General features: G+C 32.0%; 1 protein-coding gene across 2 annotated transcripts in view; it reads right to left on the bottom strand.

Annotated features, from left to right (window-relative positions):
* HACE1 (HECT domain and ankyrin repeat containing E3 ubiquitin protein ligase 1) overlaps nt 1-25,822 on the bottom strand; it is a 90,639-nt gene that overhangs the window by 36,220 nt on the left and 28,597 nt on the right. Inside the window, exons 7-14 of one of the 2 annotated variants that reach the window (XM_012753184.2) lie at nt 20,979-21,061; nt 13,942-14,038; nt 13,673-13,774; nt 12,917-13,023; nt 7,683-7,929; nt 1,977-2,311; nt 1,400-1,468; nt 1,073-1,160 (exon numbers count right to left, since the gene is read on the bottom strand). In XM_012753184.2, the coding sequence (XP_012608638.1) occupies nt 1,073-1,160; nt 1,400-1,468; nt 1,977-2,311; nt 7,683-7,929; nt 12,917-13,023; nt 13,673-13,774; nt 13,942-14,038; nt 20,979-21,061 (1,128 nt within the window). The remainder of the gene's footprint in view (nt 1-1,072; nt 1,161-1,399; nt 1,469-1,976; nt 2,312-7,682; nt 7,930-12,916; nt 13,024-13,672; nt 13,775-13,941; nt 14,039-20,978; nt 21,062-25,822) is intronic. The other variant, XM_012753185.3, reaches the window with a different exon arrangement.

Genomic DNA, 25,822 nt, shown 5'->3' with positions numbered 1-25,822 from the left:
TTCTAAAGCAAAGTTATCAGTGGCTCTTAACAGCCTAGCAAACAAAGATGATTCTTCAATCTGGCTCAAAACAAATCTACCTTTCTATAACTGTATCGCACTCTTTATCAACACAAAATTTCTGCTACAACCACTATAGTTTTAAATATTTTCCCACCTATGTGCCTTGACCCATATCTCAGCTAGAATGTTTATCTTCCCCGATTTATTCCCATCAAAATTTTGGATGTTTTCAAGCATTTTCAAAGTAGTTTAAAATCTACCCCCTTTGAAAATTCCCTTGATTACAGCAGCCAGAAGCAAGCTCTTCCTCCCTTAAACCCCTGAAGAACTAGGTAATACTATAATTTCTACATTATAGGTATTATTATCCCCTCTGCTAGACTGAATTAAGATCCTTTTAGAGAAAGCAAATATGCTATCATTAAAACAACTACCACTTATTGAGCATATATAAGCCAGTCATTCTTTAAAGTTTATTCTTCACAATAGTTCTGGGAGGTTGGTATCATTATCACTATTTTATAAATGAAGAAATCAAGGCTCACGGATATTAAGAAGTGTACCTGAAGTCACATAGCTGATAAGCAGCAAAACAAGGTTATTTTCCCTAGCATGTTTCACGACACATGAGATATGTGGAATGAACAGTTACAACCCTGGTAGTGGAAAGGCTGTCAACTAAGTTTGGAGAATCAACAAAGTTAAATCACTGTTTTTAAAGGGCTTCTCAAAGCTGATGTGCTTTATAAATTTTCAAAGAGTATATATTTCCCAAATGTATTTGGAGATAAAATCCTTTTATCAAGGACCATCAGCCTCATAGGATTAATGCTCCATGAAACTCACTTCAGGAAATGTGGCAACTTGTTCTGTTATTTTTGCACAGGCCTTTGTACATAGTAGGCATTCAATACACATTTTTTGAAAAAAATTTACTCCTCATGTTAAAGTAATGCATAATTTCATTCATCTTACAGGAGGTCTTACGTATAATAATTAATCTCCACAAAACAATATTAAAATTTTTAATTAATTTTATTAGACTAAAAAGATGAAGAAAAATTTCTACCTGTGCTTTTATGATATGCATGAATCTTGACATCAATTCAGGACATTCAAGGAGAAAGTGAAAGTGGTCAAATATAATTTTGGGATTTCTAAAAGAAAAATATATTTTGTTTAAATGGACAGGAAGGATGAGTAGCATTAAGTGAAATGCAAATTGAGATCTATAGATACTGAAACAGAAGAAAAACACAATAATCTACACCTACTTTCACTTCTTATTAGCATATTTTGAATAGTAACAGAAATAACATTATTTCTGTTGAGATGAAATTTTAAGTGAAGAGAGGAAAGGCTACCAGGGCAGTCGATGAATCTTAGAAAGCCTTACCTGTTAACAAAGCATTTTAAAACTTCATCATGTTTGCAGACAAATTCAATGAAACGGGGTGAAGTCATTCTGTAGGATGTACAAAAACAATCAGAATATATAGACAAAAGTTTGTGATATAGCAAATTTGATAAATATGTATTGAATGGATTGGGTTCAAAACCAAAAAGAATTTGAGTTTGGATCTTCTTAATAAATTTAGAAAACTGAGGCATGCCTAATGAACTTGTAAAATGAGACAATACATATATTGTAATTTCTCATCAACAGATGGTATCAAGTAACTTTTTAAAAACTCTTGAAATTTTGCACATCTCTGCTATATACATTTCAAATACATAATCAAGAGATCTTTTACAAGGTGACATTCACCACTCGACCTAGTAATAACGTATATATATCATTTGCTTAAAAATTAAGTATTTTGTACTAGATCTGGATTAGCACAAGGAGTATCCTAAAATAAAGATCAATAGAATATAAAATCAACAAATTATGTTATTACTGAAATTATAAAAATATCATTGCTTTTCTTCATCTATCAGAGAAAAAAAAAAATAAGCCAAAACTTTCTTACCCTGGAGGCATCTGACAAGAACAGCACATGTAAAACGCTTGAATGACAGCACTTAGCCGGTTAGCTGTCATAGAAATAACATCCTGACAATCTGCACTGGCTTCCTGTTTCCCTGCAAGAGCATCTGGTTTAGATTCCCCTGTGCCAGTGGAGAGATTTTCATAGCTCCCAGGTCCTGGAGGTTCAAATGGAGGAATGGAAGTAGTATCTTGATCTTGGCCTTTTTGTTTCAGTAAAATAGAAGTGATATCTGTTGAGTTCTTTTTGTTTTTCATTAATTCTGTAGCTATTAAAACTAGCCATTCATCTAAAGAGTGCCAAAGCAATTCCAGAGGCTAAGAGAAAAAGAAAAGTATTTTCTAATATCATTCTTAGAAAATTACAACAGGATAAAAAAAGTTCACACAACCAAATATTATTAATATAAAAGAGAAAATTTCTATCTTCCCAAGTTAATGTGACAGTAATGTCTAAAAGTAAGTATCAAAAACACATAAATGTCATATAAATGATAATTTTTTCACTTACAGGAAAAATTTAATTTGTATTTATGTATACCTTGGAATAAAAAGGTAAAACTATAATCTAACAAAAACTCACAAGCAATCTTTCTTCTTTTAATTTTCAAATATTTAGTTTTAAAAGCACACATTACTTCTATATATAATCACTCTAACATTTATTGTATTAATATGATAAATGTCAACAATTTTCAATTAAGTAAGTCTTTTTCAATTAAAAAATGAGAATTCCTAAAAACCTAATAAACAGCTTAGTTTACTGTGCTCCTTTCTTTACATATAATTCTTAGAATTTTGATAATTTATAAGAAATTATAAAATGTGGCACATTTATGTATATACCTACATATATATGAGTACACACATAATCCATCTCTAATAATTAGTAATTTTTAAAACAAGGAATGTAATTATCAAACCTCTATCAAAATACCGACTAGCAAATTCTCAATTCCAAGTAATGATTAACAGGTTTAAAGAAAAAAAAAGTGGAGGTGGAAGAGTAAACTGTTTCTTACCCCTACAAATTTAAAATATTCTTATTTTATTTATTTGAGAATAATGAAATGTCTTTTGTAAATTAATAGCAAATGACATTTTGTTTTTTAAATATGTTATCACAAATACTACAATAGAATCAAATACTAAAGAAGATGAAATATAAACATGATCTCGAATAATTAATCATTTTTAAAACAAGCCAAAATACAAATGTGTGACTACTATTAAAAGACCTGGTAGAATATTCAAGTAAAGATTAATAGTTCAAAAGGAGGGTGAGGGTTAAATGGTCCTTCATCCTATAGTTTTAATATTTTAAATATTTCTGTTGAGAATGAATATAAAACAATTTTACTTTTTGAATCTTACATGATCACAGAAAGCTACAAAGTAGACCATGTACATCAGAAAGACCCACTCTTAAAATATTTCAATGAAAGAAATAATCTTACTTTTAAAGACCATTATGGAAAGAGAATATATAACCATATCTGAACCTTAGAAAATGCTTAAATAACCTGTTCTGCCAGGAAATTCTTTCCAATTATCTAACAAATGCATACACTTCATCTTCAGCCCTTCTTTAGATTTCTACAACATTCTCTTTTTGAGAATATTTTACTTATGGAATTTACAAATAATTAAGTCACCCCCAGTCTTCATTTACACATTAAACCAAAATAGCAAAAAACAACACAAAGCCACCACCACTAGAATCAACAAAAACCTAGTTCACTCACTCAACGAAGAATTAGTGGGTATACTCTAGATAGGCAGGTAAGCACAGTGTTCCCCTTTTTAAGAGAAACTAATTATACTCTCTTTGAGGGGGAAATGAGCACCCCTCTCACCACAAAGAGGGCTTTTCTATAGTTAGGCACAACAGTTGGAAGATTAGGGGTCCCTGATCTGCTTTAAAAAGGGCAAGAAGCACCAAGAAGCACCAGGGTTTATCCTGCCATAAACCCTGACAGGATACCTTCATGGAAAATGTCTTAAAATTCTAATCATGATACAACTTTGAAGCTAGTTTCTCTTCATGAGCAAAACATTGTAGAAAAGGAAAAGGAACTTTATATGTCACCAAAACTATTTAGCTTTGTATCAGAAAACGAACTTCCCAAATGGAAAGAACAGGTGGAGATGTCAAGTGCTTGAAACAACGAACAAAAAAACGAATTAGCCTCTAAATGAGAAAGTACAAAAGCTAGAAAATCCAATACACTGGATGGAGATGAAGCCTAAGGCAAGGTATGACACATGCTGAACATGCAGATGAGCACTAAGTTTAAACCTGCAGCAATCCTATTTTCAAATACTGAACATGTATAAAAATTAAAGGCGAATTTTTAATAATGCAGAATATTAAAAAAAAAGAATATGTGTAAAAATGATAATGATAAAGATTGAAAAGCTAGAGTTTTCAATAAAGGAGCACAGCAAAGCATTAGAGGAGAATGAGGGGAAAAAAGCAGCAGCAAACTATGTTGGGCCTTTTTTTACTTTTCTCTGTTTTCTCACCTTTTCTTTCTTCAATCACACACATACTAAAACTAAATCCTAGCTTCAGTGACTTTACCCAGGGAGTTGTCTTTGAAGATCTATTTAGAAAATTCATTCCTCAATCACAAAAAAAGAATACTGTGAAAGTAACTTCAGCAGCCACAGACAAAAAAATTAAAATAAATTTTAAAAATTAAAAATAAAGCATTGCATACCATATCTAGGACGCTTTCTACATTCATAAACAAAGATACTTTAAATAAGATACAAAAAATTATATATATATCAATTGTTACTGAACAATGAGTCAACTACTTTGGAAATATTAGCAGGTTTCTTGGCACTGTGAAAATACTTCTTCATTTCATATTATCAATAATATGAACCTTACCACAGAATTATACTCTACATATAGTTAATAATGATATGACAAACAATAAATATTTTAAGTTACATTTCAAAACTATAATATACAATCCCAAACTTGAACAATTTTTATAAATTTCAAGATGTATCAAACTAAGGAAGAATCTGGCAGGAAAGCATTACTAACTCAAGTTTATTAACAGTACCTTGAAATCCTGTTAGTCTGACTATTCTCAATTTGATAATGACAAATATCACGACCCAAAAGATAAGATCCTAAAGTTAAAAGTTTTATAATCTTTCTTTACTTCCAAGTTTTCCAAATTACAAGTCTATAAAACAGTTAATAGTCACAGTTGACGATTCACACACAAAAAAGAGCACATCAAGATTCAGGAAGCCTAAATTGTCTTCCCATGTTCACCCTGCTTCAATAATAAAAATGACCTCCTTCAAATACCCCAAAGTTCCCAAGGCACCAGATAAAAATCTCTTAACACCAAAAGAATGGCTAAGTGTTAAGACTAACTTAAAGAACTTCTAAAATAAATCAGAAAACTAATAACAGGATGTTAAACAATTTCACCTACTAAAAACACATGGCCTATAAACCCCCTCATTCTTAATGGAAAACCCATTAGTTAATTCTAACAATAAAGTGACATGTTAGAGTACCTAGTTAATGAAATGGAAAGTAGGGATCAATCAACATTTTGCTACCTTAGACAAAATGTGGTAAGAATTAAAATGGTATTTCCAGTCTAACATTGCAGCAACTCTGCAAATAGTAAAGATTTTTACAACTTGCATCACCACACAATGAACAGGAGACCTTATACTGATGGATAACAATGTACAGTTTCTATTTTTACCCTATGAGTAGGAGAGCAGATCACTTTGCCATTTCCCAATGATTTTAAATTTAATTCATGAAAAGAATGGATGGAAAGAAACTAATAAACTCCTTAAGAATTAACACTTGTTAATGTTTTTAAAAATTAGCTGAGTTTTGGAATAAGAATGTTTCACCAAAATGAAAGTTCAAAATTTTAAAGAAAGTAAGTGGCCTGAGGCAAAAGTAGTTGTCATTGATGTAGAAAATGATACCTAAAAAAAATGCAATAACGATACTAACAAATTAAAACAAACAAGAAAAAAGGAACTTTATATATTGTATATATCATTTATATATGACAAAACACAAAGTCTGGATTCTATTTTTTTAAAAAAAGCTAAAAAGAAAAAACAGTGATGTCCTTTTCTAACCTGTTAAGTCTGTACTGACTGCCTAGACAGAAAAGTAACATTTAAATCAAGCATTAAATGACTAGAGAGTCTACTTAGCACATACTTATGATATCATTAGCAAGTAGGTAGCAGATTAAAATTTTAACAAAAATATCAGACAATAGTAAATATACTCTAACTCAATTTGGAAAAGGTGACCATATGTATGCCTAATTTGATTTGCTATTTATAATTATAGAGGAGTAGAAAGGATGAGTAGGAAGTCAAATCAGGGATAGATGTAGTCACTAACAGAGTGAGCCATACCAGAACACATTAAGAACAACATGTGCTGTGAACATTTGAGCACTAAAACTCACTTAAAACAGCACTGACAACAGAGTAGGGTCAGTAATGTAGATTTTATAAAGACAGCTATATTGTCACTCCTAACTAGTGTTCAAGGAAGGTAGGTGAAAAGACAAAATTTGAATTACAAAAAGATGCATAACTTTGTTCTTCCAGGAGATGGCACAATAAGGAAAAAAAGAAGGGGGAAAAATACACACAAATACAGCTGAAAATTTTCCTACACTGATTTAAAAAAAAGAGTAAAACAAAAAGATGGCCAAAAAGATTATCATACCAATTCTAGGTATTAAAGAATCTACTAGTGTCAAAATTCTTGCCAATCATTTATTTTTAAGTATTTGCCCAAAATTTTTTATGTAAGAAAAGAATCATTTAGCATAGATCATTAACTTAGCTTTGAATTTTACAGACAGTAAAGCTGTCAACCCCTAACTAATTTTCAAGAAAGTGGCACATAACACTTATTATACTTTTTGGATAGATAACCTATACTTATACTCGAAAGATTTTAAAGCAATATAAGTCTTCATGAACCCTAAAGCAAATTTTATACTATAAAAATCTCTTTAAAAAATTACCTTTAAAAAATAATATGAAAAGTTATTACACATTTTCCCAAATATGAGTTATTTTAAAACATGTCACCAAGAAAATATTAACAACAGCAATTATAGCCATATTCATTTTGTTTACTTCATAAAATTATAATTTAACATGAATAGCAACACTGCTGTGGGTTTTATATGGAATCATTCCTCCAAGGATTCCATCCATATGTGCAGCTAAAGCAATATTTTAAGAAAATAATCTCAGTGATTCTTCCTTGAAGTGATCCTAGGAATTAACTGTTAATAAACCTAATAAATAAAAGTAACCTTACTTTAAAAACATATATACATAGACACACACCTAACATAAGCACACGATAATAAAATCTAAATAAAAACTGGATGGTTTCTTTCTTTCCTAACAAGAAATATATATATTTTAAAAGCATGATGGCTGAATAATACATTTAATAACTATAATTCAATAAAATTAAATTTAAACACTAAACATCTCTACCCTTAGAATAAAACATTAATGGAATAAAAATCTTATTTGTAAGAAAAAATATAGAAAGCTCACCAATTAAGACTTGCTGTTGATTAGACAGAGTTGAAAGGAGAAAGGTGTGCCTAGCTTAAAAAGTGATATGGGTATAAACCAAACTTACGTCCTGTTCATGAGGTTTCTGATTAATGAATGCATGCTTTGTCAAATTCATCTCTTTTACGTCTATCTTCCTAACAACGTCATATACTTTTCTGACCTTGAACACCTGGCTTCTTGGAGTTTTATTCCCATTGTAGCCCATGTCGATTCCATTACTAGGAGAGGATGGACCAATTCGAAAGACGTGACAAAATATTCTCACAATCCTTAAAAGGCTCTTCATTTGAGCATCATAATTGCTAGATAGGCTGAAAAAAAAAGTATGAACAGATTAGATGGAGTAAAACAAATTATATCTTAAAACACTTATTTTAAAACATTTTCATCCCACTGGCCATCTGTTTCATAATATAACTAGAATAAAATTTCTTTCCTATCATGACAGGAGATAGAATGGTTTAACAGAAAGTTACCAAATATACATTATTTGAATTACATATGAATGAATTAGTAATTTTTAAGCAACCAGAGTATAACATGATCAAAGAATAAATATAATCACCCCTATAGAATAGTTGCTTTCTTGAGGCACCAACTTCAAAGCAATCCCCAATTCTTACTTCCAAAAGTATAACTGTTAATTAAACTGAGTATTTAAAACTCTGAATATATTTCACAGAGAAGCAACGGTATAAATGATTATGTTCTTAAGCCAATCTACAACTCAACTGTTTTAACTAAGAGGCTCTCTACTATTATAGCCAGAACCCCACAACCCCTTCCTACCCTAGAATAGTAACCAATTGTCCACCTAGAGAACATTCACAATTGAATGATTTTAAAGTCACTATGTGCATCAGGATTATTCACTATATAATGGCTTGACTTATGACTCTACATAAACATAGGAAATATACCCCACCATAAAAAAAAAAAAAGACTAAAGTTGAATTAACACTAAGTTATACTAAATACAACATAAACTAACTTTCACAAATCAGAAAGCCCTTCAGAATCCTAAAGTACCTTGGCATTGGTCATTGTCAAGAATATAGTCATTACTCTTCTACAGAGAAACTATAGAAGTTAGACTAAATTTGTACTGAATCTAATAACGCATCTTTAAACAAATTTTTTATAGTTGTTAAGGAGGTGGTTTTATTTTGAATATCTCGAACATCTGTTATCTTGTATTAAAATGTTACACAAAAGCAGAGTAAAGATTGCATAAACTTTTGGGCAGAATGGCACGATTGTCTCTGTTATGAACTTAATTATGAAAAGCTTACTCTCCTACGTATATTTTACCTAGCTCACTGAAATTTTCCTCTGTTACACATTTACATATCCTTTAAAATTAAAAAAAAATACGGATTACTTTATACAACTATTTGGTACCCAAAATAATTAAAAATAAAAATTTTCTAAATAAAAAAATTAAAAACAAATAAGGATTGGTAAGGTGGAAATAGCAAGTACCTACACTTCCATATATTTCAGTTTGATAAGTGCCAAATTAGAGGGCATTTTCAATCCTGGTGACAAGTGAACCAAAATTTCTTGACATTTTCACTTCAATATTCATTGTTTTCTCATTCTAAGAATTATTAAATTGTTTTTAAAAACAGTCTTTAAAAATTAGCTGTCCTCTACCAGTGTTACTAAAATATAATGGCTAGTGACATTCATACTATATTTGAGACAGCTTTGGAAAAACCTTTTTTTTTTTTTTTTTGCTTCAGTAACTTTGAATCAAATGTGCATAGAATCATTAATTTAGCTTGCATTGATTTTTACATATTTGTCTTTAGGAAATGTTCCTAATTTTGTATCATAAGATTGTTGATGGTGACAAAATAGAAATGTGGTTTAGTTGTAACTATTTCCTTCTTTTACTGTGTTGCAGCTTTAGGAAAAGTTAACTACAATGACTCTCAAATTTCATGAGAAAAGAGTGAATTTGATTTCCCTGTGCAAAATTACCACATATAAAAATATTTGTTTTAGGCCGGGCGCGGTGGCTCACGCCTGTAATCCTAGCACTTTGGGAGGCCGAGGCGGGCGGATTGCTCAAGGTCAGGAGTTCGAAACCAGCCTGAGCGAGACCCCGTCTCTACCAAAAATAGAAATAAATTAATTGACCAACTAAAAATATATATACAAAAAATTAGCCGGGCATGGTGGCGCATGCCTGTAGTCCCAGCTACTCGGGAGGCTGAGGCAGTAGGATCGCTGAGCCCCGGAGATTGAGGTTGCTGTGAGCCAGGCTGACGCCACGGCACTCACTCTAGCCTGGGCAACAAAGTGAGATTCTGTCTCAGAAAAAAAAAAAAAATATTTGTTTTAAATATCTGATCTAGGGAATATTTCATGAGTTATCTTGCTTTAAGGTACAAAGTATTTTCTTAAACAATGGAATCTAAATATCATCATAGATTAATAAGTGTCTAATAATTTTATATTACTTTATCCAGTTGAATCTTCTTCCAAGCTGAATCAACTGGTCTAAAAAATGTCATTTTCTCACTTTCCAACCAGTGAAATGTCTCTTTTGTATCATACAAAAGATCATAAAATGCAAACTTCATCATAATCCTTCTCCGGGTGATCGTGAAATGATCATTTCCTCAAAAGCTCCCATGTCTCAATATAAAAGTTTAAAAACCGAGTTTCCTAACTCAAAGCCCTATCAATGTACTTACCTTTGGTTTATATAAAAGTATACTCTTTTTCAGTGTCTTACTTAGCAGATAGCTGTAATTTCTCTGTTAATCTGCATATTGATAACTATTTTTACTTTCAATCATAAATACACAGAAAGGAAAATAACTCATTTCAATACAAACACAACATTACATGCAAAAGTACTCTCAGTAAGTGTTTATTGTCTTTAGAATCAGTTAGAAAATAGGTTGCCCATTTTTCCAAAAGTATGCTGGATAACATCTCAGTCATCACTAGTTAATATATATTTGAATCAGTTATTTTCTTAGTGAAAATCTCTATTAAAATAGGTGGCCAAAATTACCCCACGTTGTGGGTTAAGAAACATAAAATGATTAACAAGTAAACAAAAGGGAGATAAAGGGAGATAATCTGCAAAAATATCATTATTTTTATGTTTATAAATAGACTGAGGGAAATAAATTGTATTAGAGATCCTCTTAAGAATTTACCTTGGTAAGAGTAAAATAAAGTCTAACATAATACTAATAACTAATCTCATCACCCAAAAAAGATTATGTTTACAGGCCAAAAATGGCAATAACAACAGATTCTATAAAGCATTTAAAGGATAGCATCATAAATGGTGCAATAGTACAGTTTAGCAGAGTAGTTTTAAAACTTTTTGGCCATGAATCCCTGTCTCCTACCCTGTTTCTCTTGTTCCACTAATCTCCTTGTCATATTTGGAAGCTAGATTGGATCTCAGAATTTGCTCTTTATCAATGAGGATATGAATCCTAATTTACTTACTAACTTGGCAAATCATTTAACTTCAAATTTTTTTAATGTAAAATAGGGATAACATCTAAATCACAAAGTTATTGCAAGTTTTAAATGAAATAATGTATTTGAATGTTCCACAGCTTAGTACCTGCTTAATAAGTGATAAAGGTAAACTTAAAAAAAAATAGGTATGTAAAGACATAAATGCTTTCTGATTATTATGGAAGTGAAGACAATACGACAAAGATTTAAGAAGAAAAAAGGTTTTCTAATATAGGAAAACAAGTTAATTTGTATTAGAATGTTATTTAAAATAATCATCTCCACCATTTTCCACTTACATAATCATCATCTCTACCAAGTGCGAGACACTTTGCTTGGCACTTTAAGGCATCTTATTTCATTCTCACAACTCATTAGGATATTGATACCATTTTCAAATGAAATGGAATAAAAATCCAGTAAAACCCTGACTAGACTGTAAATTCAACATAGGGAGAGATCTTGTCTGTTTTATTCATGGCTTAGTGGACTGCAGGCACAGATGGCTTAGTGGACAGCAGGCACTCAAAAATACATATTAGATGAATGGGTGGATGATGAAGGGAAACTCCAAAAAGTTAGTTCCTAAGATCACACAGTAAATGGTGATGTCTGGATTTAAGCCTGAGTCTGGCTGACTCCAGAGCCCATGCTTTTAATTAGCATGTCTGAATCTTAGAAAGGCTTCATCAAATAAAAGGATTACTGGGAGTGACTAAATAAAAGCAAAGCATTGTAGAAAGCTGGAATTCAATGAATCTTAGAAGACAGAGTCTAAAAGTAGTCTCAAAGTCAGAAGTAGAATTTTTAAAATGAGCAAATGGGATATTGAGTATCATTGCTGAAGAAAGACTAAATGGTTAAAAGAACACAAGAAGGTAATCTTGGTACCATGGAGTATAAGGAACCTAGCAAAGGGTCTTTTAAGTAAATAGTACAGAATGTGATTCTGAAGTATAAGAAAAGTTCCAAAGAAGACTTAAACATAGACTAACCTAATGAATTTGATAATGCAGCTAATTTAGAGAAGTGGCATGGTGATGGAAGGAAAAAAGTTCAGTTGCAACCACAAAGGTAGAGGAAGATAATGACCTGTCAATGTATTCAGAGTAGAAGTGATTTGTAAAAAGAATAATACAAAGGGGAAAGCATCCAAATTAGAGGGGGATCAAATTTGTAAGCTAAACAATAACAATACATTAACCATTTCTCAAAGGCTGCTTACTTCTACTTGGAGTGGCTAACCACATAGAAAGAAGTATAGCTGCAGGAAAATGCTACATATATAAATTCAAGTATTAATAATATAAAAGCATGAACTCCATGGACTTTATGATGAGCCATTAAAACCAGAGAATCTTTTGGAAAGAATAAAGAACTGAACTGAGGGGGACAGTGTAGGGAGAACATTTAATGAGTCATGAGGGTATACTGAAAAGTTAAACAGTAGCTTATACTTAGTTTTATACATAAATAATCAAGATTCCTGAACTTTCTTGATTCTTCTTCATGTACATTTCCTTAACGTGATTGTCTAAGTAATTACATTAGTTTTTCATAAAATTCTAGGCACATATGCTGAAATTCATTTGAAGTATGCTCTATTTTTCGTCTATTTAGAGAGACTAGTCTCTTTAATAAGAGTTTACCCTGGTCCTTTTAAACAAAACAAACCATGATAAGTCAGCAAATTTTTATAACATCTTACCACTAACAAAAGGCATCCCACAGAATAAACTATTCAGGAAATGAAGCTGACAGATACTACTACCTACTAATTTTCTTTTATTTTGAAACACTTACCTAAGCAGTTTATGACCATTTGTTGTAGCAACTTCAGCCAGACTTGTTAGAATCTTCAGGTACTGGCTTTCACTTTGCTGAGACAAATGTTCCAGAACTTGCCGTAACTAAATTTTTTACAAATAAAAAAATGCAATTACATAGTAATCCATTAAATTTTATCCAAAAATTAAGTATCTATTACTTTAATAAGTATCTTCAAGCCAATCAGCTGAAATAAAGTCCTTTACGGTTATTTTGCTTTGCATAAATTTAAAAGCTAACATAGAGAAAAGATGAATTAAAATCTTTGCTCAAAATCACCCAGTAAAAAACAAAATATAGATAGGATGAAAAAAAGATCACCCAGTATTTTTATGGAAATTTAATTCCAAACTTCTAAAATTGAAGAGAATTTTAAACTCTGCAATTTTTCTAACAGTAGAGCTATTATAAATACAAACCTCAGTAAATTAGTGATTACCAATCATAACACAGTCTTGACCCTCAGATTCTTTTCTCTTCCCATAGGGAATACTCTAGTTATATTAAGGAGAGATCAAAGACTCAGAGCACAGAAGATTCATAGGGCCAAATATTAGCACAAAGTTTATTATTATATAACTCATACTTACCCTATAATGCAGATAGGCAAATTTAAATTATTAAAATATGTGTAATAATAAATGGACTTACTAATAAGCACATTTGTAAAATGTCATATATGCTAAGCATGAATAAAGCTTGTTCATTTACAAGCTTACGAAATTACAGTACCATGTTTTCTCGGAGGTCTTCATTCTGTGTCATTTGAATAATAGTCTGGAAAAGCCTGGGGTGATACTGAATTAATACTTCACAAGTCTCTCCATATCCACCCTAAAAACAAGACTTAAAATTATCCAGGTTTAAAAATAAAGCCCCTTTAAAGGTCATTATTATTCACAGAATAAAAATCTTTGCAGCCATCCTTTCATTGAAAAAAAATGATTTTATCATTCTCAGTTTCTATGATAAAGAGCTCAGAATATGTATTTTAAAAATACCTGTACACATAAATCCAGAGGGGTTACTCCATTTTTATCTGGCAAATATTTGGCTCCTCGTAATAGAAGAATCTGTGCTGTATCTCTCTGACCATGACTGTATAGAAATAGAAACAAATTAAAAACATAATCTTGCTAATTTAAAGTCTTTCTCTATGAATTATGGGTAGTTAATATGAATCAGTAGAAGATCAACAATTTAAAAAATTACAAAAGGAAGATCTGAACTACATCCTCAGTAATCAGGAAAACTTTCCTCAATGTTCAGTCATACTTTCAGTATGTAGATAAGAAAGTGACCTATTAAATCTTGGAACTGAACTTGGGTCACATTACCTATAGTAAGTCACAATATTTTGAGATAAGTAATAACTACTCAGGCTTCTGCTTTATTTTTTCCTTCACTCAATTCCTAATCCCTTTCTCAACTCTAGCTTGACCTTCCTACCATACATATCCAAGTCTCTAGACTTCTTAATGCAAAAGAAACTCAAAACTCAAAACAAGAGTACATTTTATGGCACTGTAATACTTTCTTAAAAAAAAAAAAAAAAAAAGGAAGGAAAGAGTAAAGAAAAGTGTCAAAGTAAGAGAATTACTGGGAGCAACACAATGCAAGTTTATTGACAAAAAAATAGTATCTAGCTTTCAACCTTCATTTTATCAACCCACTCAGTTTGGCTTCTGCTGACAACTATTCAATCTGGCTTAAAATGAACAGCTCTCCTATCCATATACCTCATTCTCTATAGAAGTGAAATTAGTAACCACTCTTTCAGCTAGGACCAAGCTACTTCGGAAGTAGTAACCACTACAGTCTAGGTCTCATTATTTATGAGCTCATTTGATCTTAGATAAAGGCTTAAATAAAAAATAAATTTATAATCCAGGGAGGGGCATTAAAGTTTAAGGCTGATTTCAAGAAATGCCCAAGGAGGCATACAATCTGGAAGAGCACCTAACCAAAAACTTTACTTTGTAGATGAGAAAAGTAAGTAATCAAAGCACTGGTGAAAACAGAACTCAGATCTGTGGGCTTATGGACCAATATTCTTCTCACAATAACAATACCTAAGAAGGAATGTCATTTCACAAAGAGAAAGACTACACAGATTTCTCAAGAACTTATAAAAACAATCAAAATACTATTCACTCTCTTTCACAAAATGGCACTGTACGAAGAATAATTTATAGTCAATTAGAATTAAACAGTTAAAATATAAAATGGAGTCTGACTATGAGTCTAGCTAGAATAGCCTACATCAGTTATTACAGGCACATCACTCTCCTGATACTATACACTATATCTTAGCTAAAAGGGCAAGAAGCAATCTTGATTGATACTTTATTATAATGATTACCTTCCTTAATACAAATAGCAATAGGCCAGGACTAACTTAAGAACAATATCTAATTTACTCCAGAAAAAAAAACAAACCAGGAAATCAAAAAATCAAGTAAATCAGCAATCCCTCTGAAAGCAACAATAATTAGCTTTACTAGTGTGGAGCAAGATGTCTTCATCAAGTATTATTTGTGATCAAGCTGGGAGTGCTGGTCAGGACATAGTACATTATAGCTAATGGTGATTACTTTATAATGTACACTGTTCTATTCTTTATCATGCCTAAAAGTAAAGGCCAAGTGAAAAGTACCTAACTTGAATTGAGCTTAGTTTACTTAGGGAGAGAGTGATATCTTTGCTAGTAGCCAAGGGTCTAAGAAATCCATTTAATAAAGCTATTCTGTTCAATTGTAATGATATCTCTTTCACAGTTATTTAATATCCATGTGCCCAATATTTCCAATTAAATTATAAACTTCTTGACAGATTTGTTCCATAGCACCAAGAATGGTAGTTGGCTCATAACAAGTACTCAATACAATTGATGAACTACAGTATAGGCTTTAACTTTAGATAACATTCACTTGACAAATAAAGACACTGCATTATAGAAAACAAGAGGAGACCTGAAGCACAATTTATTTAGGATCTACCACATGACAAGCATTATGCTAAGTCCTTTATCCAACATCTGACTTAATCCTGATAGTTATAAAATGAGTATTCTTAAATTAAGTAAACAGGGCCATTAGCTTAAGGATGTCTCTGTACTTTTGAGTTCCTCTGTAACAAACTGCAACCTAACTTAGTAAGTAAATAAATGGAAACCTAATTAGGAGTATATTTTTTTGCAACAAATATCCAGTTTCAGCCCATCAGAGGCAGCCAACTCATCATATCATGACCAAATAAGGCAAATACCCCATCACATCATTTCCAAATAAAGCAAACACATACATATATAGCCTATCAGGTGATTTCTCTACTTTGCTTTCCACATTTGGCCTTCAAAAGCTCGCTGCTCACATACTGCTGGGCAGAGCTCTCTGAACCTCTTCTGGTTCTGAGTGCTGTCTAATTCATGAATCATTCTTTGTGTAAATAAACTGTTAAATTTAATTTGCCTAAAGTTTTTTCTTTTAACAACAGTATTCGCGCAATTTTTCAGTTGAGAAAACCATAGCTCAAGAGTGTAATGGAGCAGCTCAAGACTAACAGTTACATGGCAGAGCAGAATTTGTATCCAGAAATCCTTCATCCTTATCATGCTGCTCCACCAAGATACATATACATAGAGTTTGCCCTCTGTGTCTTATACCCTCAAAGAGTAAATAATTTATTACTCAAAAGAGTACACAGAGGTATATGTGCTATGAGAATACAATGGGGATCACACAGATAAGCAGACAAGATCACATGTACAAGTGGGACATTGTTCCATATATGGGATTTTAAAAAGCCTCAAAATAATTTTGTACTATATATAGCAAAAAAAAGATGGTATGAATAAAAAGAATACCAATACAACATTTTTAGAAAGCTGGAGTAACTTATAAAACTATATAGAAATCTCACTTAATGATCAGATGACATTTCATTTCAAAAATAGATTAAAAGCAAGAAATAATAGCTAATAATATACAAAATATGCATAATGCAATTAGGGCCTTAAGTATTTCATCTATAACACTGCAACAGATTAAAACTATCCTATTTCAGACTTAGAGTGTTGCATAAAAGATTTTTCAGTTCAAATAACTGTAAAAATTTACTCAATAATCATTCTTTATAATTGAAGCTATTTTTATATTGATTATGATAATACTGTCTTCAAGAAAATGCTAATGTATTTTATGGAAACTTAGACACTGGTAAATATTTAACTAATAAGGAACTTGCAGTGACTTCTAAAGTACTTAGAAATAATTTTTCAAATATTTTCAGCCTCCTAACTTTGGGTTCTTTTCAGCCTTATGAATTTCAGAACTTGGCCAACGTAGTATATATATAGTGTATAGCTGTAATATTTTTTGGAATTGCTTATGAAATAGACCATATTTTCTAAAAGTCTTTTCCTACTCTAAACGTTGACAATTTTTAGTTTGAGAGCTGTTTTACACAGCACTTTATGTGGAGTTCTCTAACTGAAAGGAGTTGCTTGGCAGTAGCTACAAATTCATGTTCTGAATCTTAGTTCTTTCTGACTCTATTAGAAACCTCTAAAAACTCCATAAACATCTCACTAGTTTACCATATCTGTACAATCCCAACTAAACCCTTAGTTTTCCTAATAGAATAAAAGTTATCTATAGATACTACAGAAAATACCTGAAAATCATTATACATCCAAACCTTTATTTGAAGAACCCAGTTGAGAAAACAGGGAGCATTATGACTAAATGTAAAACCAATCTAATAATTTAAGGATTTGAAGTATTTGTAGCAACCATATAAAAGGCCTGAAAACAAAGGTGCATAAAGATGGCAAGAGAAAAAAAAAATCAATGTGTGCCTTTTTTTACTTGACAAAAAGCATGAATTCATGAATTATAATGTCACATCCAATGTGTCAAAAGAAGAAAAGTGGCTGGAAAATACTTTCTGTCATAATTTTAGGTCACAATCAGTTTGAAAATGACTCGTTCACAAAAGCACTACATTATTAAACAGTGCTCAGAATAAGAAAAGAAGCAACACAAAAAATCTGCATAATACGAGAATCATATTTCTTAAAAAGAAAACGCTGTAGAATAAAGAAATTAAATGAGGACAATACAATTTTATGCTCACTGGGGAGAAGACAACTGTGCTAGAGCTCAGTGAGCACTTACCAACTACTAAGTGCCATATACTCTGCAGGCTGCTTTACATAAGCTATCTCATTTAATTCTCACTATAGTCCCACAAGGCAGATATCAGCATTTCCATCTCACAAAGAAAGAAAGAAAGCTTCAGAGGTCAAGAAACTTGGTTAAATTTCCACAGCTTTGTCTTGGGACTTGAACCCTACCTCTAAAACCCAGGCTCTTCCCCCTATATTTCAATACCATCTAAATTTAATTGCAGAATTCAAATAAAGTATGATGATATATCTAATATTTCTCAATCAATAAAAACATATTCAATTTAGACTTTTATCTTAGAACCCTGTAATTTATCTATAGGCGTTAACTTGTTATATTTCCCATATTTCTTTCCCTTTTATTTATCAAAGACAATATATTTGGAATAATTTATATTGTTAATTTATGCCTACATCTAGATATCACAAGTACAATTAAAAATCTGCCTGTAGATGAACCACATTCCATATCTACCATCTTTCTACAATGATGAACTTAGTTTCTGTCTTCACATCTCATCACAGACTTGCTTAACCATCTTTGTTCAGAGATGTAATGTTTGCTAGATTAAAATTAAATGATAGTAATATAGTACTAGCAGAAAGTACTTCTAAAATATCCTTTTACCATATCCCTATGCTCAGACTAACTATAGGAATATCCCAGTTCTGTACAATACTGCCATACCTATATTTTTTAAATTATATAAATGGCATTGTTTTGTATAAGATATTTTTCATAGTAACTCATTCATTCAAAAACATTTACTAGGCATCTAAGTGCAAAACACTGTACTACACATTGGACAATAAAAAAATAAACAATTTTGTGTTCACTGAGCTTTTAGTCATTAGCAGGGAGACAAAATATAACCAAGTAAATGAACAATTACAAAATATAAAGTGCTATGAAGGACAATCACTGTGATGCTCTGATAGAAAATTTGGGAACAAGTCTACTTTGGTCAGGAATCGCCTTCCTAAAAAGCAGTAACATGAAGAATAAAAAGGAGTCAGCTATGTAAAAAAAACCTAAGGAAGAGTATTTCAGGCAAAACAAACATCATGTAGAAAAAGCCTGCTGGAAAGAGTTGATTACATTTAGGGAACTCAAAGAGAATCAATGTGGCTAAAGCACAGAAACTATGCAGGTCTCACAGGCCAGGGCAGAATTTGGACTGTATTTGAAATGCAACAAAAAGGCACTGAAAAAGTTTTAAATACAGGGTTTAAACATGAAGTGACAAAAGCTGATGCTTTTTTTTTTTTTTTTTTTTTGAGAAGATGACTTTGACCGCTAAGAAAAGAACAGATTGTAGGGAAGCAACAGCCTAGGAATCAAAACCAGTTGAGGGATTACTGCAGTACTCTAGGCAAAAGATAACTTTAAGGTAGTTTCAGTGAGTTGGAGAGAAATAGATTCAGAACATATTCTGAAGGTAGAATTTATATAACTTACTAATAAATTCCAAGTTGAAAGTCAGAGAGAGAAAGAGAAATAAAAAATAATGATCTGGTTTCTAGTTTAAACAACTGGGAGGATAAGGATTCCATTGATTTAAATGAGAAAGACTAGAGGAAAGGTTTGATGAAGAAAATTTGAAGCTGTATTTTAGACATGTTAATATCTGAGGACTCTATGATACTTCTAAGTGATGATATAAATCAGGCAGATAGACATTTAATTCTGGAGCTTCAAAGAAAGGTCTAATTTAAAGATAACCCCTCAAGATAGGATATGACTTCAGGGAATCAAACAATGATAGTATTCATAAATTCAGGACACTAAGGAAGGAACTGGTTTTCTAGTCAAGCAACCAAATCCTAAGGATAATGTCAGAAAACGACTGGATTCAGATAAGATCTAGAAGTCTAAAGATCCAAAACTACTTGTATTCTAATACAAGGTTGTTCAATAGATTATATAAATTGGTCTGATCAAAGTAACATCAGAGACCCCAACAAGAAGCTAAACAAGAAGAAAAGCACATCTTTCAGTATAAAACAAACTTCCAAAAAAATGACATAAAGCAGGAAAAAAGAAGAAAAAAAGCTTTCTAGAGAGCTCTATATTTGTATATAACAGCATAAATATAATTCATATAATTAAAACAAAAGAGAAGAATCACTATAGTGTTTTGTGAACTACAAACTACATTTACATAACACACGTGTATATGTGTATATATATATGTATGGGTGTGTGACTGCATGTTTATAATTATTACATTGTGAGCTCCTTAGAGACAGGGGTTTCTTTATTACTGTATCACTAATGGCTGTAACAATGCATGGCACACAGTAAGTGCTAACTTAATGTTTGCAAATTATATGAATAAGTGAACAAAATGTACACTTTAAGAAAATGAATCAAGACAGAAGTACAAAAACAACTTCATGAATAATTTAATACCTAAAAAGACTGATTCAAGAACTTGATTTAAGTTATAGACACAGAGAAAGCAAAGATATAGCTCAGGACCAAGACATACTTCAATGGCTTATCCCACTGGCACTACCTTAGTTACTTAGTAAAGTGAACTATGGGAATTGGTGGATTATTATTTGTCTTTTGTTAATAAGTAATTAGTCTAAAATTGAAATAACCCAGTAAATCAAAAGTTCTCATCTATAGCATAAACACACTGACAATTAAATATAACAGAAAATACTTTTCTTCATGCAGTTAAGTAACAGAACCATAATGCTGTATTTCATCTTAAAAGAGAGCACAGTATTTGTGGGAAAACAAGAGAGCTTTAGAAAATATACAGAAATGTTTGTGTCTGGAAATATAATGTATATACAACATTCTTTAATGGGAGCATCTGGAAATATATAATATCATACCTGCAAGCAAAGTACAATGGAGTGGCTCCTGATACATTTGGCCTGTTAATATCAGCACCACTGTCTAGCAAGCATTGCACTGTCTGGGGGGAAAGAAACAATTAAAAGTAAAGTCAGAGGAGTCAAACAAAAGACATAGTTATCATAATTTTAATCCATATGAGGAAAGTTCTTCCCACAACTTGAAGCTTTAAATAGGAACTGAGTTGGCATGTGACAACTGTGATGGCTGAACATATTCAACTTTTTGGTAAGCCTGTTAAGCCGCTCAGGTACTACACAACACATATGAAATTATCAATGTAATATAAATTATGTTAACCTGGGAAGGCTTTATAGTTGCACGATAGCATAGGTAGTCGGTGTTCACATGTGGCCACTAAGCACTTGAAATGTGGTTAGTACAACTGAGGAACTGAATTTTTAATTTTATTTAATTATAATTAATTTTAAGCTAAATAAACATACATAAGGCTTGTGATTGGATAGTTAAATTTAAAAACTAGAATATTTTTACCTCTAAAACAAAAAATAAGTACCAGAGCTATAACTTTCTCAAAGAGCATAATAAGGGCCGGGCGTGGTGGCTCACGCCTGTAATCCTAGCACTTTGGGAGGCCGAGGCGGGCGGATTGCTCAAGGTCAGGAGTTTGAAACCAGCCTGAGCGAGACCCCATCTCTACCAAAAAATAGAAATAAATTAATTGACCAACTAAAAATATATATACAAAAAATTAGCCGGGCATGGTGGCGCATGCCTGTAGTCCCAGCTACTCGAGAGGCTGAGGCAGGAGGATCGCTGAGCCCCGGAGATTGAGGTTGCTGTGAGCCAGGCTGATGCCACGGCACTCACTCTAGCCTGGGCAACAAAGTGAGACTCTGTCTCAAAAAAAAAAAAAAAGAGCATAATAAGTATAAAATGTTAAAAACTAAGAAGCCCTTTTGCTATTAACAGTAGCAAATACTGGCTCAGCTACTCTGACAGTCATTCATACATACTTTTTCCCCTCTAGTCTTGTAACCATTTGACTCAGACTAAGATAAAGTAAGCTAACAGAAAATCTTAAAAGTATATATCTGATGATTAAGGATGGGACAGGACCCAACTGAAAACCTTAAAAAAAATCTTTTCTGTTTTTATTCCTATGATCCTCATCTGAGTTTATCCTGCGAAAAGGAAGAAAACGTGTAAAAATATAAATTAGTTTTTGGAATTAGACTGTTTAATATTACATCTGGGTTGAACACACCAGTATATCTTCATTGCTGCTCTAAAACACAGTGCAATGTCAGTAAAATATAAGACTATACACCCACAGGAAGAACAAGAAAGAAAATAACAGCATACTAGATAAAGTCAGAAAGTTCTGAAAAGATGGCAAAAAAATGGAAGAATAGTAATTAACTTACTAGCAGATCAAAGAAACCTGAAGTCTAAGTGCCTACAAATGGGGATTCCAACAACAAGCAACCTATTCTCACTATAGAATACACACACACCCCCCACAGTAACTCGAAGTACCAGGTACCTTGTAATATAGGCATGGTTATGCAGAACCAAAAACAGGAGGAATAGTTGAAAGCCTACAAAAGAGACAGACCCTCCTCTAGGATCCTTCCTTCCATCCAATACAGTTAGTCACTATCCCTCTCTAAACTATCTCAGAAAATAGGAGGTTTAATCTCCAGACAAAGTAAACACAAACACAGGCCAAGAGCAAGGATGAGGAGCCATCAACTAATTAAGTGAAAACCACCAGCCCCCATATTCTGCTAGGTTCCCACAAACCCAGCAGCCAGGCTTAATATCTCAAATAGAAGGAATTAAAAGTTTCCACTCTAGAGGCTGGCACCAGAGAAGAGTCCTATAGATGCCAACATTACAGAGCCCCCAGTGAAACAGCCCAGTTCAAGACAAAGGGTCTACAGCAGTAGTTCTCAACCAAGAGAAAACTTCCCCACAGGAGACATTTCGCAATGACAAGAGATTTGATTTTATTGACTGGGGAAGGGAGAATGCTAATGATAGCTTGTGGGTAGAGACCATGGATGCAGCTAAATATCCTATGATGCACAGAACAGCCCCACAACAAAGAATTATCAGGTCCGAAATATCAGCAGTGCCAAAACTGAGAAACCTTGGTGTACAGTGAAGCCAAGCAGTCAACGAACTCAGTCCATGTACACAATGCTTCCAGTCAATGTTTTAGTGCCTTGCCATTATACATACATTGTCAAATATTTTAGATACAACTGAAGCAGGCCTCAAAAATGAAAAACAAAATTAAAACTAAAACAAAAATTAAAACTAAAAAGAAACTCAGAAAAATAGACAATAAAGGGACCAACGAAAACTACAAAAATGAGAAAACTAACTAATACCCTCAGAGAGAAAAGAAATACCATGGAACAAGAATAGGATGCTGGGGGTAAATAGTCAGAGAATAAGAAATTTAAAATGACAGAAAAAATAAAAATTCAACATAAATTTAGAAAAACAATGTTGAGTAACTCTACAAAAAAGAGTGAAAAGACAAAAAAGTAGAAAATAGGAAAGATGAGAAAATTAGTGGATCAATCCAGGGAGACATATGCAGAAACTGAGATAAAGAAAATGATGGTGAGAGACAAAAGAGGAATAACCGAGAAATAATACCAAAAATTTCCCAGAACTAAAGGCCACGAGTTGCCAGATTTAAAAGGCTCATCAAGTGTCCAGTCTAATAAAATTAAGAGACCTTCAACAAGGCACAAAGTGAAATTTCATAATACCAAGGATGTAAGATTCAGAGATAAACAGAATGGCATTAAACTTCTCAACAGCAACACTGACGTCTAAAAAGTGAAAAGCCTTCAAAATTGTAAGGCAGATGAATTTGAATGTGGAATTCTATAGCCGACCACACTATTATCCATCATTATGATATAAATTAAAAATATACTTAACTACACAAGATTTCAGGAAAAAAATTACCTCCAATCCACCTTTTTGCAAGAAGTTACTGTAGCATATCTCCTCCAAAACAAGAGAATAAACCAAAATAGATATGGAATCCAGAATACCAGAAATTGAACACAGGAAAGACTTTAAGAAATTTCCAGGTTTAGAGGGGAGAAAAATGGACCTGACAGATTATCTCACAATTGTATCTTTGTAGAAAATATTACTGTGAGACTTTTTCCTTTTCTTCTTTTTAGAGATGGGATCTCACTATGTTGCCCAAGGTGATCTTGAACTCCTGTGCTCAAGCAATTCTCTCACCTCAGTCTCCCAGGTAGACTACAGACACATGCCACCACACTCAGCTATACTAAGAGACATTTTATAGACACATAGAGGAAGAATTGCTAATTCATACAAAGAAAACTGAGCAAAGCCAATTATTAACTTCAAGAAAAACAGTCATCCTAAAAAGAAAATATTACTATAATGTACTACTTGACTGAGCAGGAAACAATGTTTTAACTGCCCATATATACAACTAATATTGTCTAACCAAAGTTTATAAATCCTCACTTACCACAACAAAAAATAATTAAGTTATATCTAAAAGTTATAAATTGAGAAAGAGCCAAAGAAGCTTATTATTTGGAAATACATACCAGAGTAAAAGCTAAAAAGGTTGAAAACCATTGCCTCTGGTGATTATGAATTGACAAAGAACAAGGATGGTTTAAGGCACTATCATTTTTTATTAAAAAGATTTTAATAATAAAGTATTTGTAGTATAATATTCATATATTGCTACTTGAATTTACTTCTATTCCAATATAAATTCTAAAATCCATGCAATAGAAATTTTGTTATATAAAAATATATTATTAGCTATATAATTATTTTAAACTAAAGACAAGTAGTCAAGTATAGTTTTCAAATATGAAAACAATAAGCATTTAGGTCACCATTTTATAAAAGGCCTATTTGAGCCTTTTGACTACGACTTTCCTCTTTCTGATTTTTGAGCTAGAAGACGTGTCCTAAAGCAGGAGTGAGATGGACAGTAGCAATAGTATTCATTCCTGTTACAGAAATTATAGAAAGTAAGTCTTCCTCCTTCAAAAGGCTCAGGAAAGATGAAGGCAAATACATCGAAAATATGTATTAACATGCAATTAAAACTGAGTAATCCAGAGAGAAACTGTAATAAAGTAATTTTTAAAAAAAATCATGCATTCATATAAACTAGTTAAGACTATATGATATAATATAAATAACATTAATATGTATTCAGACACTGTGCATTTATCATTTCATTTAATGTATCCTGTGAGGAAGGTGATATTCTTTCCACTTCTATAAGCAGGAAACTGAGTCTCAAAGAGGTCAAGTAATTTGCTCCTTGACATACAAATAAACAGTGAAACAGGGATTAAAACCTAAGCCCATATTCATAATCACTATTCTATTTATCAAAAAGTAGGCATTCTAATTTTCCTGAATTCAGATTACTAAATAGTATTATAGCTAATCTGACATGTCTTCATAAAGTACATTAATCATAGATAATCTGCTAATTCCCTACTAAAGAACTATTAAAGAGTTAAGCTCAAGTGCCTAGACAACTATTTGTGTTTAGTTTTAAAATAATGCCATTTTTAAAACCTATGACTTTTTACAGTACCTCTACTTTTATTTGTACTATAGAGCTTACAGTATAAAAACAAATGAGCCATTAGACTAACACATTCCTCTACTGTTCTCCATGAAGTGGTGAGATGAACTTTGAGCAAATCACAGCAAAAAAGCATGATTTACAATACAAACTGCTAAATGTTCCTGGCATATCTTTGCATATCCTACAAAGACATTAAAAATCATTCCTTAAAAGAGAAAAACACTTGAT

Source organism: Microcebus murinus, chromosome 5 (assembly GCF_040939455.1).
Source record: "Microcebus murinus isolate Inina chromosome 5, M.murinus_Inina_mat1.0, whole genome shotgun sequence".
NCBI lineage: Eukaryota > Metazoa > Chordata > Mammalia > Primates > Cheirogaleidae > Microcebus > Microcebus murinus.
Note: the sequence above shows the minus strand (reverse complement) of the source record. Positions and strands in the feature narration are given on the sequence as shown.